The sequence below is a fragment of the Poecile atricapillus genome, chromosome 35, assembly GCF_030490865.1.
Source record: "Poecile atricapillus isolate bPoeAtr1 chromosome 35, bPoeAtr1.hap1, whole genome shotgun sequence".
NCBI classification, from domain to species: Eukaryota; Metazoa; Chordata; class Aves; order Passeriformes; family Paridae; genus Poecile; species Poecile atricapillus.
In genome coordinates, this window is record NC_081283.1 from 1,026,840 (window position 1) to 1,044,523 (window position 17,684).

Below are 17,684 nucleotides of genomic sequence, written 5' to 3' on the forward strand. Positions count from 1 at the left end.
AGAGCCCAGTTACAAACGGGCCTGAGAGCAGCAAAGCAGTGCTGGCAAACCAACAAGAAAATGGGAGTAAAAACCAGAGAAATGCAACTTCACAGCTCAAAATGTTGCTTGAAATCTGTGAACAGGCAGAAACACTGGACTTTCTGGGCTAGCAAATGGTTCCCAGAGAACTTTAGGCAGAGATGAAATGGATTCACCTCCAGTAGATTCCCATGGTGGAGGTGAAGATGATGAAAAATCTCCCAGGATTTCAGTACGGAAAGCAACATCCACATTTACAGACAGATGGAGAAAGCAGAATATCCCTCTTCCACATTTGCTTTCTCTCTTTCCTGGCTCAGAAATTCAGATTTCTAAGTGTTCAGCAGCTATTTGAAGTCACACAAAAGCAATTCTGCTGCAGAAACCTCTCTGAAAACAAGTTTGTTTTCCTACGGGCTACAAAACAAGAGCAAGGTATCCCAAAACACTGTGTGGGGAGAGGGAAAAAATCAGATTCATTAGTTCCACTTGTGGCCTGAAGGAACTCAAAGAATGAGGGAATTGTGCTGAACTCTGACAAAACCTCCCATTTTCCCACACAGGTCCAGGGATGAGTGGACACATGCCCAGGGGGAGCTACTTGTCCTAAAGAAGATGAGCAAGGGACTTTCTGGTTGAACTGTCCCCTCCTCATTCAGGTTTTTGGGTGGTTGTGGTGACTTCTTTCCCCAAGGCAGCACAGGAAACAAGTACAAGCAGAAGCTGGGTTTGACTCAAACTCCAATCAGACCCCAAATTCCAGAAGCTGGAGCAGGGTCACAGCACTGACCCTGAGGGCAGCCTTGAGTGTGCTCTCCCTCAAAAAATTCCTCTTTCCATCCCCCAGTGCTCTCCAGAACACTGTGAGAGATCTCTTGGACAAAGCCAAGCTGGAAGGCAAGGTGGGAAGGCTGAAAGAACAGGGTGAATTCCTGAGAATGTTCTGCAAAGAGGTGAGAGGCTTCCCCAGGGTTCCAGCAGTAATTCCCATTTCCCAGCTGGATTTAGAAGCTGGTTGTCCTGGGGAAGCATGGGCTCACGCTATGGCCCAGGGCTCACTGGTGATTCAGTGTGAAAGGGTCACCCCAAAGGGGGACCAAACAGGATGGTGGGGGTGGCACCAGTTTGGGCTGGGCTGGGTGCACAGCAGGCACAGCCCATGTCCCCACCACTGGCTGCAGGCCCAGATCCCAGACACTTCTGTGGTTCTGCAGAGGGGCAACAGCCAAGATCTGCATCTGGATGGAACCATCAAGGACGCCAGGGCTCGGCACAGGGACATTGCCTGCAGGAACTGGGCATGAGCCCAGGCCTGGCAGGAAAACAAGGTGAGAACACCTGGAAAGTGTGGGGTGGGGCCCACCTCTCTTCAGGCCAACTTCAACCCTCACAGAGACACCCATCAAACCCTGATCTGCTCTGGTTTAACTGGAGATGTGTTTTGGGATATGCAGCGATACCTTTTGAGTTGTCTATAGGACAAAGAACAGCTGTAAGCAGAGGGAAGGAAGATTTAGATGGGATATTCGGAAGAAATTCCTTCCTGTGAGGGTGGGGAGGCCCTAGAATGGATTTCCCAGAGAAGCTGGGGCTGCCCCATCCCTCCAAGTGTCCAAGGCCAGGCTGGACAGGGATTGGAGCAGCCTGGGATAGTGGGCAGTGTCCCTGCCCATGGCAGGGGTGGAATGGGATGAGCTTCCAACACAAACCATTCCACGGCTGTGATTTTAATTGGAGGAGCTGAGACTCGCTGCAGGCAGCAACACAGAGAGCCTGAGAGAGGTGAAACCCAGGACAGCTGAGCTGGCACAGATGGTCCAGAGACTGGAGAGAGAACCAGGATTGCCAAGGGCCAGGTGAGAAACTGGGAACACCAAGGACCAAGTGAGAAGTTGGGAACACAATGGGCCAGGTGAGCACAGCTGTGTGTGGGAATTTCTGCAGGGAAGGCAGATTTGCTGCTCCTGAGAATTCCACAGCCACTTCACCTGGTCCTGGAGCAACTTGTAAAGGCTCTTCAGGAGCTACTGCTGTACCCAGGACTGTGACAGCCCCACTCCTGCCATCCCTGGCTGTGTCCCACTCCCTGCTATATCCTATTCCTTGCAGAGTGCCGAGCTTGGGGCCACTGTCATGGATGCAAAGAACAAACTCTCCGAGCTGGAAATGATGCTGGAAAAAACTGAGGCTGACAAAAACTGAGGCTGACCTGGCCCTGCAACTCCCTGAGTTCCAGGAGCTGAGGAACCTCAAGCTGGTCCTGAATATGGACATTGTCAATTCAGGGAGCTGCTAGAGGGTAAGGGGAGTAGGAGGGGAATGGGACTCCAGGACTCCTCAACTACTTCATTTCCATATCCTGGGAGGGAAAACTCCTGGAAAAAGTTATCCCAGAGCTGTGAACCTACCAGGCAGTCCTGTACAGGTCAGCTCATCTCATCCAGCCCAACAGAGCTGCAAACCCATGCCAGGAGCCAATCCCACTGTCCCAACAGTAGGATACAGGATCAGGCTTGCACTGGAGGCCAAAGGGGTTGGAATTTACTGACAGACAAATAACATCTGACCCATTTCCCACTCTCCACAGACTCTGTGGGGGAGGTGCCTTCCCATCAAAACCTGTAAATTGTAAAATCAAAACCTACCAACATCTGCATCTTCTCCAGGCAATTTCCTAAGCTGGATTCTTTTTCTCTGCCTTTTGCAGCCACTTTCCACTCCCAGTGAGGTCTCGCCTACATCCCAAAGCTTGGATTTGGAAGTGCCCCAGGATCAGCACCCAGAAATTCCCATTGGACCAGCAGGGCTGGGGTTGGAGCAGTGGAATCTGAGCAGCAGGAGCTCCCACAGGAAGGGTGTCCTGGAAGACCTGTGGATCATGGCAGTGCTGGAAAAAAAGCCCCACATTTCCCATTGCAAGGAAACAAAAAAGGGTCATTTCCATGCTCGAGATTTTTGCTATTTTTTCTGGGGAATCCAGGAGAAAGAAAGAGTAGAATCCATCATCACTCCCATTAAACCCAGATCCTTTGTTGTAGTTCCCTGGTCTTTCCATTCCCACAAGTGCAAGGATTAAAATGAGGTAGGAAGGAGGGGAGGCAGCTCCTTCTCCCAGGACCTGACTAGGTCCTGCTCAACTCATTGATCCCCTAGGAAAGACATCCCAAACTGCCATCCCATGCCATCCCATGCCATCCCCATTCACATTTTCCCAGGAAGACAAGAAGAGCACAAATCCCACCATCTCCAGCAAGAGGCTGGAAAAGGTTCTCTCCCTGTGGTGCTGCCCTTTATAACCTCATCAAGCCAATGAGGCTTCCCAGATGGGAGTCTTCCCAGGATGGAAATTTCCCTCTCTCCCACCCCTCTCCCCCCTGCTCAGGGGAGCTGAGCCCAGGCCCTACTGCTTGTAGGCCATTTCATTTTTTTGAAACATCAGATGAAATTCTCAACCAAGACATTATGATCTTAAACTTTAACAATTCCATAAGTCAACCTTGGAGCAGGGTTCCCAATATCCTATCTAACCCTGCTCTCTGGCACTGGGAAGCCATTCCCTGTGGCCTGTCCCTCCATCCCTTGTTCCAAGTTCCTCTCCCCCTGGAAGGGGCTCTGAGCTCTCCCTGGAGTGAGGTGAGCATCCCCAGCTCTCCCAGCCTGGCTCCAGAGGGGCTCCAGCCCTTGGAGCAGCTCCGTGGCCTCCTCTGGACTGGCTCCAGCAGCTCCAGGTCCTCCCTGTGTGGGTCCCCAGGGCTGGAGAAGCTCTGCAGGTGGGGTCTCACCTGAGCAGGGCAGAGGGGCAGAACCCCCCTCCCCTCTGCCCAGGCTGGGGGCTCAGCCCAGCTCGGGGGTCTCTGGGCTGGGGCAGGTCCAGCTCTCACCCCCCCAGCACCCCCAGGTCCTTCTCCCAGGGCTGCTCCATCTGCTCATCCCCCTGGATCCATCCCTGGGCTTGCCCTGACCCAGGGGCAGCACCTGCCCTTGGCTTTGTTAAACCTCAGGAGATTCCCACAGGACGCTGCTCCAGCTCGTCCAGGTCCCTCGGGATGGCCCCGTCCTTCAGGGGTGTCACCTGCAGCCACTCAGACTAACTGCCCTTCCCAGGTCCTGGAGCCCAAAAATTCAAGGAGCAGCAATGGAGCACTTGGAAATCCCTGGTAATGCAGAGTGAGATTCACAATTCCTCTGCAAGTACCCCAAAACCACATAATTCCTGCCCAAGTATCCCAAAGCCACCCAAAGGATGACAAATGGTGGCACCCTCTCCCCAGACTGGCTCAGAACAGCTCCAGCTGTTGGACTGTGGGGGTGCTGGGTAAGAGGCAGTTAAGAATCTGCCAAGGATTCACTCCCCATCCCAGAGGAATCGGCATCCTCAAGTGACCCCAAAGCCTCTGGCCCCAGCTCCACAGAGCTGTGGCTCCAGCCAGAGTTTGTCTCCCCAGGGCTGTGAGAGACAACCCACCCTGGGATGGGCCCAGCTCCCTCCAGGGCTCCACAAGCAGCAGGAATTGTGCTCTTGCTCCAGGTCACCCAGACCCCATCTTCCAGCTTCCTTCCCACGAGGGAGCCGGGGCTGGGACAGGGAGGGTGGATCATGGCAAAGCGGGAAGCAAACCTCTCCACGTTTCACAATGTGTTCACTGGGACACATAAGGGTATTTTCCAGGATTTTTGCTGGGTTTTTTTCCAGGGAATCCAGGAGCAAGGGCTAAAATCCCACTCCTCCCTCCCATGAAAACCAGATTCTGTTTCAGTCCTGAGCTCAAACCATGACTCTGAACAAACTCCCCCCCATCCTTCTGCCCAAACTCCAGGCAGGCAAAATCCAGCCAGGAATAAGCTGTGCAGGCAGCAAACCCCAAACCCTTCCCTGGCCCATGGCCCTGCCCCAGGTGACAGAGCTGGGGCAGGCTGCAGACATGGCAGAAAGGTGATTCCTGGATATTTTCCAGAGCTCCTGAGCACCTAGGGCAGCAGAAAGAACTTGGCTGAGACTGGACATGCAGCTAAAAGGGAAACTTTATTAAAGGACTCATGAGAAACATAAAAAGCATCAAAATCCAACCCAAACCACAATGCCTGGACAGGGCTGAGCATCAACACAAAAACTGGGAGCAGGTCCTTGGAGCTAGTTCCCTAAAAACTCTTCCTACTCCAGTAACAACAATTTCCCTGGCATGTTGAAGACCCATTATGGCAGGAACAAGGAGTTTTTGGAATGGGGCATCAACTGCACCCTTGCTGCAGGAGACTCCAAGTATCACTAAATACCCTTAAATAGGGAGTGGTAAACAGAGATAGACACCCAAAAATAGAGAATTTATCTCCCAGTTCAGTGGCACACATGGCATTTAAAGCAGTTTTAGATCCCTCAAGCTTTGGGCTTTATTTAAAGAGAGGGAAAGGATGTGGGAGGTTCTTGAGAAGTTTTTTGCCACATGGAGCCTGAAATCAATCTGCCAGAGCTGCCTTTGGTCAGAAACAGCTTCAGTCACAGGAGAATGTTAAATCCCAACCCTGAGCCCATTTCAAAAAGAAAATAAGGTGAGACCCAAACCTGTTTTCTTCCTAGGATATTTAAAAAACCCAACCCAGGGTGAGCCCTTGGCAGGGGCTGAGGAGCCTGAGGGATTAGAGTCTTCCCAATCCTGTTAAGAGGGAGAGAATCTTCTGGTCTTTTGCAGAAGGAGAGCAGAAACATGGGATTTACCTTTCCTAGGGTGAAATCCAGTCCAGAGCAGGAGGTACCAAGCACAAGGGTAACAGCAGTGATACCCCACCTGCATCCTGGGAAAAATTTCACCCCACAGGCTTGATCCTGCTCCCAGAGGAATGGTTCAAATCCAAGAGTGCAAGATCAAGCCCAGGCAGGGCAGGGGCAGGGCCTCAGCACTGCAGGAGTTTTACAGCCAATTCATCCTGCAAAAGGCACCAAGACTTTTCTTTCCATGGTTTTCTCCTCTCAGGTGCTGGGAATGCCAAGCTCCGTCCTTGGAGTTACTTCCTGACGCTTCTCCGGCTGGACGAGGTGGTGGTGATGGTGTAGGACTTGGAGGAGCCTCCAGAGGAGAACCCGAGTGCTCCACTGCCCATTCCTGATCCCAGGCTGAGGCCTCCTCCGATCCCTCCTCCCAGGAATCCGCTGGAGGTGGAATATCCGCTCCCGCCGCTGGAGCTGACCACGGCTGGGACAGGAGAGGAGCAAAGTGAACGTGAGCACCTGGAACCTGCACCCAGCTGGGCACCATCAGGAAAGTCTCCCATGGGATCATGGAATCATTTGGGTGGGAGAACACTAATGCCCACTCAGTAACACCCCTGCCATGGGCAGGGACACCTCCCACTATCCCAGGCTGCTCCAAGCCACATCCAACCTGGCCTTGGGCAATTCCAGGGACTGGGCATCTTCTTGGAAATCTATTCCAGGGCTTCCCCATCCTCACAGGGAAGAATTTCTTCCCAATATGCCATCTAAACCTCCCCTTTTTCAGTCTATAGTCCTTCCTTCTTGTCTTGTCACTCCATCACCCAACCTGGCTCAAGATCCCCTTAGGTTCGAGAACTCATGGAGAACCCCTAGAAAATCCATGGAGAATCCCATTTCACAAACACACTCAGCTCATCTCCTGGTGCCCCAAAGCTGTGGGAATGTGGTTCCCCAATTCCCAGCAGGAATTAAGTGGCTGAAAGTCAGAGCTGCTGGTTTGGAGCATCCCTGAGAGAGCAGCTCCTGCCCAAGATCCAGGCCAGGTGAGGATCCAACACTTCCCAAGCTGGAAAAACACCCTCTGCCATCAGCTGTGCACTAATTCCCAACCCAGGGAATACATTTCCCATTAGTGCTTTTCTACCCATACAAAAATGGGAGGAAAGGAAGATCAATGCTGCCCCAAGTCCAGTTTCATCTGGATGAGTTGGAGCTGAGCCCAGGATGGAGCTCCAGCACCACCCCCAGCCTCGGGGTGGGGCTGAACTGGGTAAACTGGGACACTCTGAGCCCCCTCTTCCATGGTTTTAGAATGAGGCGGAACCACTACAAACAACAAAATCCACTCACAGATGTTGACGTTGCCAACTCCATCCCCAGCCAACCTGTTGGAAAAGACAAAGGGAAGGGGAGGGATTAGACTCAGCTCTCCTTGGTCTTGGGGGTCGAGGAGGACAGAGGCAGGGAGTTACTACTCCAGCTGTAGGAAGATCCCTGGACCCTCCAGGGCTTTATCCCAGCCCTGCATTTAACAGCTCTGTTATTGCCATGGTGGGGGAGAACAGAGCACAGAGGTTCTGTCCTAATTCCACAGGGATTTCCTCTTGGAAATGTTCTGTCACAGCATCAAACACGATGGAAACCAATTTTTTACTTCTTCACTTATTTTCCCTGGGTTTTTTTTCCCCAGAATCTGCTAGCTTGGCTCTTCAGCCAAAGCATTTTCCAGGATCAGAACTCAGTTTTTCAAAGGTTTCCTTGTCTGCATTTCCTTGTGGAAATGGGCACTGGGTTCTCATGGTGTCCCCAGGCAAATGGAGCAAAGGGCTGGATCCTTCCCAGAGGAAACACAGGGAATCTTTGCTCACCAATCCCACCACGTGTCCTCACCTGCTCTCCTCGCCCTCCAGCAGCTTCCTGTAGGTCGCGATCTCAATGTCCAGGGCCAGCTTGACGTTCATGAGCTCCTGGTACTCCCGGAGCTGCCGAGCCATGTCAGCCTTGGCTTTCTGCAGAGCAGCCTCCAGCTCCTCCAGCTTGGCCCTGGCATCCTTGAGGGCCAACTCCCCACGTTCTTCAGCCTCGGCCACGGCCGCCTCCAGCTTTGCTCGCTGTGGGGACAGAGCGGCCACATCAGGGGACTCCTGATCCCTGGAGGAGGATCCTGTGCCCAAAACCTCTGCATCTGCTTCCCAGTGCCCCTTCATGGATCTGGAGCTCAGCTGGATCCCTGGGACTTCATTCCTACCTTGTTTTCTGGGCATTGGATGGAGATGGAAACTCATCACTTTCCAAGGTGATCCAAGAAGGATCCAAGTTCCTCTCCACTGGCTACACTTTTTTCAAGTGATCCTCAGCTTCCCAGTGCCCCACATCCCACAGATCCCTTGGGGTTCAGGAAAGCTCAGGTTTTCTCTGCCAATTTCCCCAGAGATTTTTCAGAGCTGGCCAGTCTCTGGCTGAGATGTGGGTGGGTGTGGACTGGAGCACACCTGGAGCTACCAAACACCCAGATCCACCCCAAGACCAGCCCTGTGGCGCCCCAGAGAACCCCCAGCTGTGCCCCCACAGCTCCCAAACCCTCGTGTTTGGCAGGAAGGGCTCCCAAGAGGCTTTGTGCTCCCATCCATTGTCCAAGGGAGCCCCACCAGGGCAGCTCTTGGCTGGTGCCAGAGCCTCCCTGCCCTGAAACCAAATAATCCGGGATGAATCACCAGGTTTATCTGAAGCATTGGGAGCTCCAGGCCAGGCCTAAGCCATGGCCTTGATAAAGTGATAAAACCCCAGTGAAAGCAAACAGAGCTCCCCAAATCTCTGTGTGTGTGCCCAAATATGGTGTTACCTACTGGGAAAGGGAGTGGACAATGATCCCAGGAACTGGGGGGTAAGAGGACTGCATGGGGGGCCCACTGTGTTCCAGGGATGATTTCCACTCGTCCTCTCCCAAATCAACTGTCCTGGCAGGATCACCCTGCTCCCAACACTCCCCCTCCCCCAGCAGAACTGAAATCCTACAGGGTGAGCAGTGCAGCCACCCTGGAATGGTTCTTACAGACCACAGAATTGTGAAGGCTGGAAAAGATCTCTGAAATCACGAAGTTCAAGGTGTTGTGTGACATCCAGGCCCCTGAAACATCTCTAACATCACAGAATGTCTGGAGTTGGAAGGGACCCACAAAGACCATCATGGCTTGGCCCATGACAACCCTAAAAATCCAACTAACCCTGAAATACAACACCTGAGAACATTGCCCAAAGGCTCCTGGAGCTCCAGCAGCCTTGAGGCTGTGACTATTCCCTGTTCAGTGCCCGACACCCTCTGAGGGTAGAAGCTTTTCCCAATATCCAACCTGCCCCTCTCCAGACACAGCTCCAGCCACCTCCTCAGATGGTGTCCCTGGTCCCCAGAGGGATCAGTACCAGATCCCAGCTCTGAGGCTGGAGAAGGACAGGAGAAGGGCAGTTCCTCACCTGGGCCTTGGCATTCTCAATCTCCCCCTGGATCCTCTGGATGACCCTGTTGATCTCCGTGATCTCGTTCTTGGTGTTCTTCAGGTCGTCCCCGTGTTTCCCAGCTGTCACCTGCAGCGCCTCATACTGGGACAGAGCAGTGGGACACAAAGTGATGGGATGAGGATGGCAGGGAATGAGTGGGATAGAGCACCCCTGCCTCCCCCCATGGTACAGGGGATACAGGTGTTGACAGAGTTGGAGATCATGGAATTGTGGAATGGTTTGGCTTGGAAGGAACATTAAAGCCCATTCACTGTCACCCCTGCCATGGGCAGGGACAACTTCCACTATCCCAGGCTGCTCCAAGCCCTGTCTAACCTGGCCTTTGACACTTCCAGGGATGGGGCAGCCACAGCTCCTCTGGGAAATCCATTCCAGGCTTTCCCCACCCCCACAGGTATGAATTCCTTCCCAAAATCCCATCTATTCTCACCCTTTTGCAGTGGGAAACCTATCCCTGTGTTTCAGGCCCTCTCCAGGTACTGGAAGGGGCTCCAAGGTCTCCCTGGATCCTTCTCCCCTCCCAAAGCTCACCTTGCTCTGGTACCAGGACTCGGCCTCGGCGCGGCTCCGGTTGGCGATCTCCTCATACTGGGCCTTCACCTCAGCGATGATGCTGTCCAGGTCCAGGTTCCGGCTGTTGTCCATGGACAGCACCACTGAGGTGTCGGAGATCTGGGCCTGCAGCTCGTTAAGCTCCTGCAGGAAAACCAAGCCCATTAATCAGCGAGGTTTCGGTGCCCTTCCCTCAGAAGCCAATTAAAGAGAGAATCCAAGGAGAGAAGGGAAAGGGAAGCAGGTAAGAATTCCATCAAAATAATCATTAATTAGGAGGGAACCAACCTTGCAAAACTCAGAGCAACAACCAACAGCAGAGCTGGAGCTGTTTATCCCTACTTTGGCAGCAGAGCTGCTTATCCCACTGTTATCCCACTCCTTCAACAATAACCCAGTTGGTTGCAGAACCTGGAGGGGCAAATTCCAGCACCTCTCCCAAGGACATGTGTCCAGCTCAGGCAATCCCTGATCTTGCAAACAGTGGGGAGGAGGAAGGAGCCTGGATTAAGCAGCTTTCCTTCATTCCTGTCACACAGCACCACCTCTCCAGCACTAAATCCCTACAAACAACTCATTTTCCTTGTTTTCATACACACAGCAAATACAATGTCTGTCCTGTTATGTCTGAAATCCATCCATTCCATATCCCAGACAGGGAGAAATCTGTGTGACAATCCATGGGAATTCAGAGGAATCACTTCATATGCAGGCATAGTTTTGCTTATGGAAGGAAAGACTCCATGAATCCATCACCTTCCCCACATTCATTTTCCCAGCCAGCATTCCCTGTTCTCCCCCTCTGAAGAAGCAGAAGGGTCCTCACCGCCTCATGGAAAGCCCTCAGGAAGTTGATCTCATCTGTCAGAGCATCCACCTTGGCCTCCAGCTCCACTTTGTTCATGTAGGCAGCATCCACATCCTGGAAAAATGAGGAATAACCCACTGAGATTGTGGAGCTTTGATGTCTGAGCCCACCCATCCCCTGGTGGCTTCCAAAGGAGAGTTTCCCAAACCAGCTCCAGGTGTCCCAGTGGCACCACAGGGCATTGAATGCTGCTGGAGTGCAGATCCTGAGGATCCTGGGGATCCCCTGGATCCCTGTTTGCAAGTTCAGTGTCAGGCTGGACAAGGAGACCTCAGGAAAGATCCCAAAGGAAGATCTGGCAGCATCTCTGATACCCCTGGGACCCAACACCTCTTCCCTGCATGTGTGGGGACCTCAGGGCCTCCCCTGAGCTGCCTTTGGCAGGTATGGGATGGAATTCTGCCCCTCACATCTTCAACAGAGCTCAAGGAAACTGTGAGTAGGGCAAAGAGTAAACTGTGAGTTGGAGCAAACGGGGGGGAAGGGCTGCAAACATTGATGATCCATCCCAGGGAAGAGCCGTGGCTGCCCCACGCCTGGAAGTGTCCAAAGCTGGATGGGGCTTGGAGCACCCTGGACCCACAGAAGGGGACCCATGCAGGGATGGGAATGGGATGGACTTTAAGGTCCCTTCCCATCCAACCCATTTGAGGACTCACCTTCTTGAGCACCACAAACTCATTTTCAGCCGCTGTGCGCTTGTTGATCTCATCTTCATATCTGCCAAAAAAAAGGGGATTTCTGTGAAGTTAGAGCCTGGATAAAAGGAAAAACATCCCAGTGAAAGGTTATCCCCGTTCTCTTCTCTATCCCTCCATTTCTTGGGAGCCAGCTCAGCAATTCCCCAAGTGCAGTGCCACAGATCTGCTCTGTGAGAGCTGCTCCACACCACAACCATCACCTGGAAAGCATCCCCACCCTGCTTTCCCATAACCTTTAAATTCTCTGTGCTTCAGAAGATTCCTGCTCCTGTTCCTCCTTTGGGGAGGGCTGAAGCTGCGCCCCCACTTTGTCACCAACCCTTCAGGGAGCAAATACAAAGCATAGCAAAACAGATCAGACAGAGACACAAACAGATTCCACAAACTCCTCTAGGCTGATGGGACCTGGCAGAGCTGCTTCCACTCTGCACTTCCGTATTCCAGACTGTTGGGAACATTTTGCAGGTGTTGAACACATGGAACTGTTCTGGGAGGAGCCAAAGGTAGTTAATTACCCTCATTCTCCTCCAAAGCCTCACCAAATTCCAATCTTGGTGACTCCTCTTATTTAAGGATTCACCCTCAGATGAGGGGCTCACCCGAAAATCCCCAGGGGTTCACCTAAAGTTCTCCAGCAGACAAAAATCCCTCTCCATGCATTTTTACAGGACCACCATTGATTTGCAAACCTGGACCTTGGAGCCCACCTGGACCTGTCTGTGCACTCCCAACCTGCCCAAACATCCAGCCCCAACCTGCTCTGGGGATCTGGGAATCCTCAAAGCCATCCAAGGAACAGAGCAGAAAGCACTTTGGCTGTTTGGGAATTGCTGTTGCCAGGTTAACGCTCTTTATTTACATGGGCCCTGCATGGCCAGAGCTGGAATTTGCCTTCCAAAGCAGGAGATGATTCACCTTCCCAGCCTCCCTGCCCCTCCCTCCTGCTCCCACCTGGAATTGTGCCCATCCACTCTGGGATCAATGGACATTGCCCCTTTGGAGGTCAGTGAGCTGCCAGTGCTATTCCAGAGGAATAAATCCCAGGAAATGACACAGAGGTGCCACCTCCGCACACAACGGATCAGCAGAGAGGTAAAAACACTGAGTTCTTCTGGAATGGATCATCAAGCTGGTCAATGAAATGGTAAAACATAGAATCTTGGAATGATTAGAGTTTGGAGGGACCATAAAGTCCATCCCATTTGCACCCCTGCCATGGGCAGGGACACCCTCTGCTATTCCAGGTTGCTCCAAGCCCCATCCAACCCGGCCTTCCAGGGATAGGGGAGATGCAGCTTCCCTGGGAAATCCATTCCAAGATTTTCCCACACTCACAGAGAGGAATTTCTTCCTGAATTGTCCAATATTGTCCCAACACCCCTCTGGAAGTCCAGGACACTCTCACCACTTGGAACTGAGCCCCGTGGGCAGCATGATCCCAGCTGGATCCATATCCTCTCCCACTGCAATTCCTGGGTGAGAGGCTGGGTCTCATCCATGGAGGCTTTCCTCCTCTAAAATCCCCTGGGAATTCCTGTGGAAACCAGACCCATGGAAAAGAGGCCACAGGCACCCCCAGAGAACATCATGATTTAAGTTTTCCATCTATAAATGAGATTTTCTCCATATAAATGGGGAACAGCAGGTTCTGCATTCTAGTTACTGCATCCTCACTCTCTCAGCTGCTAATTCCTGCTTCCCTTTTGTTAGCACATAGAGGGTTTGGCTTTCCACAGATCTGTAGGCTAAAGGAATAAATCCACGAGTCCATGAACTGAATCCATGGGAAATGTAACTAAACTTTGGGTTTTAACCCCTCTGGCTGCAAACCAGCTCCTTGCAGAGATTCCAAGGCCAACTGTGGATGAAATAACGGAGACAAAATAACCAGGCAGGGCTGAGGGAAGCATCATTCTCAAGCAGCTCTTTGGGAATCTCTGGGTATTGACTCTTGCTAAACACACCCTGGGGATTATCAGATCTGTTTGTTTGCAGTTCCTGCCTGATCCAGTTTGCCAGCTCCGTCCTATTCTTCCCTTCCCTTCTCAGAGGCATTTCCCAGCCGGGCTGGGCCAGGCTGGGCTGGGACAAAGGCCACCTTTCTTCTGAGGCCCCTCCCAGGTGACACTGAAAAGTCACTGAAGAATTGCAGAGCAGCTGCTCCATTCCCCACCCAGAGAATGAGCCGGGAGCTCCTGCGGAACTCTTGGGGCTCCGGCAACCCCAAAGAGCCACTTCTGACCCTGAGGAGGCCCCAAAGCACCACTCAAACCTCAGGGAGGCCCCAGAATGTCACCTTCAACCCTGAGTAAGCCCCAAAATGCCACTTCCAACCCTGAGGAGGCCCCAAAGCACCACTCAAACCTCAGGGAGGCCCCAGAATGTCACCTTCAACCCTGAGTAAGCCCCAAAATGCCACTTCCAACCCTGAGGAGGCCCCAAAGCAAAGCCAAGAGGATGGAGGCACTGGCCCATGCAGGAACAAGATGACAGAAATAACAAACAACAAGAATCCAGGCAGCTTCCCTGGACTAAACACCTCATTCCTGGCCAGAAAACATCTCCCTCCCTGGCAGGGGAGCCAGGGACATCTGTGCCCAGCCACTGGCCCAGCTGGCAGCTCCACCACCCCAATAGGAGGACACTGATACTTCACTTGGTCTTGAAGTCCTCCACAAGGTCCTGCATGTTCTTGAGCTCTCCCTCGAGGCGCCCTTTATCCGCCAGGAGCCCGTCCAGCTGCCGCCGCAGGTTGCTAATGTAGGACTCAAACATGGGAGCGATGTTGCTTCGTGTTGTCTTCTGCTCCTGGAGGAGGCTCCACTTGGTCTCCAACATTTTGTTCTGCTGCTCCAGGAACCGCACCTGGGAGAGAGCGCAGGGGTAATTTGGGGTGGTGGGAGAGAGGGGGAGTTTACACTGCTGGGAATGGAAAAACTGGGCTGCAGGTGGTCACCAGGAATTTAGGTGTTCATGGGAAGGACCAGAGAAGGGTCATGGAAACCAAGCTAAGGAGGGTGGCTGCTCTGGGACCTGGTTTGTGACTTTGAGGCTTTGGATGAATTAAAGAAAGCAGGTTCTGCTGGGCTGACACTTGACAGAAACAGGTCCCAGACCTCAAACCCTCCAACTGCTCCAACTCCAGGGCTGGATTCCTCACATTTTGGGGATGCCAGAGTGGGATTTACACAAGGTCAATTAGTGCAAGAGAGCCAAACTGGGCAGGGCAGCATAAACACGCGGAGCAGGCTCTGGTTCTATCTGCTTTCCTGGGACAACTCCCTCCAGAAGCCTCTCCCTCCCCAGATTTGGTGTTAAGGTGGGGGTGCTGGCTGTGCACCCATTTGGGCAATCCCAGGTAAATCAGGGCCGCAAAGGCAGCCCCAGCAAGGCAAATTCTTGCTCTGTGGGCAATGCCAGCAGGGCTTTAATACATCGAATAAAAAGAATTATTTGATTGTAGTGGGCCTAATCCCACCACATCCCACCCAGCTACTGTTCAGCACCCCCAGAGCTCTGAGCTAGCCCGAGTCCTCACCTTGTCAATGAAAGAGGCGAATTTGTTGTTCAGGGTCTTGATCTGCTCTTTCTCTTCCTTGCGGACCCTCTGGATGCTGGGGTCGATCTCCAGGTTGAGGGGCGTCAGGAGGCTCTGGTTGACGGTGACCTCCTGGATGCCGCCGGGGCTGAGGCTGCCCCCGAAGCCCGCTCCTCCATAGCCGTAGCCCGAGCGGACGCTGAAGGAGCTGCCCCCTCCCAGGCTGATCCTCTTGCTGGCCGAGCCCAGGTTGTAGAGGCTGGCGCTGCCGAAGCCGCCGGCGCGGCCGAGCCCGGAGCTGCGGCTGGAGGACACGGAGCTGACCCGCACCTGGCTCAGGGCTGGCCCGGCGGCCGAGCGGGAGCTGAAGGTCACAGAACGGGACATGCTGCTCCAAGGGTCGCTCCGGGCGGCTCGCTCTTGCAAAGCTCAGGGAGGTTTGCGCTGGAGCCCAGGGGAGTGAGAGCTCTCCCGCTGCCTCCCCTTTTATCCGTTAGAAAAGCTGGGCTTGGCCCAAGGGCACAGCAGGGATCATTTTACTGCTCGGAGCTGGGTGTGCCTGGCTGCATTCCCACCCTCCAGCGGGAGAAGGGAAGGGCCGCAGGGAAGGGACAGGACACACCTGGCGCCGTGTCCCCGCTCTGCTCCCCGGCCACCTGCGGGGTGAACGCCGAGCTCTGGTCCCCGTTTCCTGCGGATTCCCCGTGCCCAGACGGCTGTTGCAATGAGCAGGGGGGAACACGGGGAATACACATGGATTTGGAAGTGCTGCAGGCGGGTTCTCCCTTGGGCACGGCCCAAAGCTGATAAAGGGGCCCCGGCGCCAGGTCCTGCCTGTTTAATATAAACCAGGGCACAGCCCGGGCCCTGCCAGCAGCACCCACAGCCTGCCTGCCCAGGGGGATATGTTTGCTTCATCCCCCTCTTGCTAATCCCTCAAATCAATCCTAAAACACAGGGTGGGTTAGGAAGGTTGTATACCACCCAACGTTTAGTCCACACTCAAAAGGAGCCAGGAGGATTAAAATCCTGGCTCAGCATTCTGAGTCCCTGCTTGAATTTTGGGGTTCTATGAAGAAAAAACTGGGTTTCAGGGTTTTCACCATTTCCAAATAGTCCCAGAGAGCCTCAGCTCTCTTCACTGTTTAGGTTGTAAATTCCCCAGGAGATTTCAAGGTCTGGCCTGAAAGCGTCACCCTTCAGCTTTTCTGTCCCCAGGACAGAGAGATAAGGCTGGCTGCAAACTCAGCCTGCTCAAAATCCACCTGTCCTGCTCTGGGGAGAAGCCTGGCTGCTGCAGGGAAATTCTCTTTTTAAAGAGGGAAAAGGGGGAATTCAATCCAGGAAAGGAGAGATGGGGCAGGATTCCTGCAGGATTCCTGCCAGCCCTGCACCTGGCTTGGCTCCCACCATCACAGGTTGGATTCAGATCTCAGAGGTCTTTTCCAGCCTAATTGATCCTGGGATTATAAAAATAATCCACTGAGTGTAAACGAAGTGGAGTGTTACAGACACACCCTGTACCTTCTCTGGGGCTGGAGGACAGGACAGGGATCTCTCCATCCATCCATCCATCCATCCATCCATCCATCCATCCATCCATCCATCCATCCATCCATCCATCCATCCATCCACAGCTGGAAACGTGGCAGTGTCCAGCCTCACACAGCCAGGCTGCTCCAGGAACAGCTCTGGGATGTCCTGAGCAAACAGGGATGGAAGCTGAGTGTGGGATTGACGGTGAGGCCGCAAGTCCCACTCGGCTCTGGCTGTTACCAGGTTGGATTCCAGCCTGGATCAGCACACAGGGACTTTTACACAACACGTGAGGCACAGGAGGAGCAACCCAGGCAGGTGAATCCCAACCTTTTGCCACAAAGGCAAAGCTGCTCCCAGCTCCAGGAATCCCAATTCGGCACTGGGGAGCTGGACTTTGCCCTGGATTTGGGGGAGGGTGAGCCCTCCTCCTGCACCACAAGCAATCCAGGTGGGATCAGGAGTCCAACCCTCCCTCCCTACACCATGAGCAATCCAGATGGGATCAGGAAGCCTCATCCCCTGCTTGCTGTTCACAGTTTTGCTCCCTTCCCCCCCCCCGTCAGGTGGACATTCCCCGTCTGAGCCCAGGTTGAAGCCAGGTGGGGCAGGGCAGGACGTGGCCACCAGAGGTGTCCCAGGCTTTGTTGTGTTGTTGTTCCATGGCAACCCGGGATTGTTCCACAACCGCTCCGACTGGTAAATTCTTCCCAGCCCTCGTGAGTGGCCTCAGGGATTGGGGTTTGGTGACACTGAGCTCACTTTTGACTTTTTGGGGAAATGATTTCCCTGCTTGCCATGCTGGGAGTCACATCCACCCTGGCCCTGTACACCTTGGATTGGCTCTGACGCTCCCAGAGCAGCCAAACCCCTACAAACGACCAAGCCCTCCATGAATTCTTGGGAAAACAACCTGGGCTCACAATTCCAGCTGGAAAGTGCCAAAAAAAATATTTAACAAAATCAAATACTGGATTTGGAAGATATTGGTCACGAAAGAGGAAAACCTTTGCAGGTGAGTGAAATTATGTGTTGGGAATGTGTTCTTGTGGGATTTCCACACCTCCTGTGTTATCCCAGGGGAACCCTCCTGCTGCCTGACTGGATTTCTGTGTTCAGATGGAAAGCTTTTGGGAGCAGGAGTGTCCATAGGTTCTGTTTGCACAGGCCCTGCTGGCGGTTCCTGATCCAAAGGGCTCTGGCCGACATCTATTGTCCCCACACCTCGCAGTGTCTGCATGG

General features: G+C 53.3%; 1 protein-coding gene across 1 annotated transcript; it reads right to left on the reverse strand.

Annotated features, from left to right (window-relative positions):
- Positions 1-5,025: 5,025 nt before the first annotated feature.
- On the reverse strand, positions 5,026-15,656 carry LOC131590903 (keratin, type II cytoskeletal cochleal). Its single transcript, XM_058861299.1, has 9 exons — positions 14,907-15,656; positions 14,025-14,233; positions 11,327-11,387; positions 10,626-10,721; positions 9,779-9,943; positions 9,203-9,328; positions 7,622-7,842; positions 7,082-7,116; positions 5,026-6,209 (listed from the first exon to the last, which is right to left on the reverse strand). Exons 1-9 carry the CDS (start codon positions 15,291-15,293, stop codon positions 6,022-6,024), a joined length of 1,488 nt encoding a protein of 495 aa, XP_058717282.1. The 5' UTR covers positions 15,294-15,656; the 3' UTR covers positions 5,026-6,021.
- Positions 15,657-17,684: the final 2,028 nt, after the last annotated feature.

Excerpts from the sequence above, each read along its gene's own strand:
- LOC131590903 (XM_058861299.1), bottom strand. The coding sequence starts at position 15,293 with ATGTCCCGTTCTGTGACCTTCAGCTCCCGCTCGGCCGCCGGGCCAGCC. Across the intron at positions 14,234-14,906 it reads TCGCCTCTTTCATTGACAAG|GTGCGGTTCCTGGAGCAGCA; the intron begins GTGAGGACTCGG and ends GCTCTCTCCCAG. Across the intron at positions 6,210-7,081 it reads AGTTGGCAACGTCAACATCT|CCGTGGTCAGCTCCAGCGGC; the intron begins GTGAGTGGATTT and ends CTCCTGTCCCAG.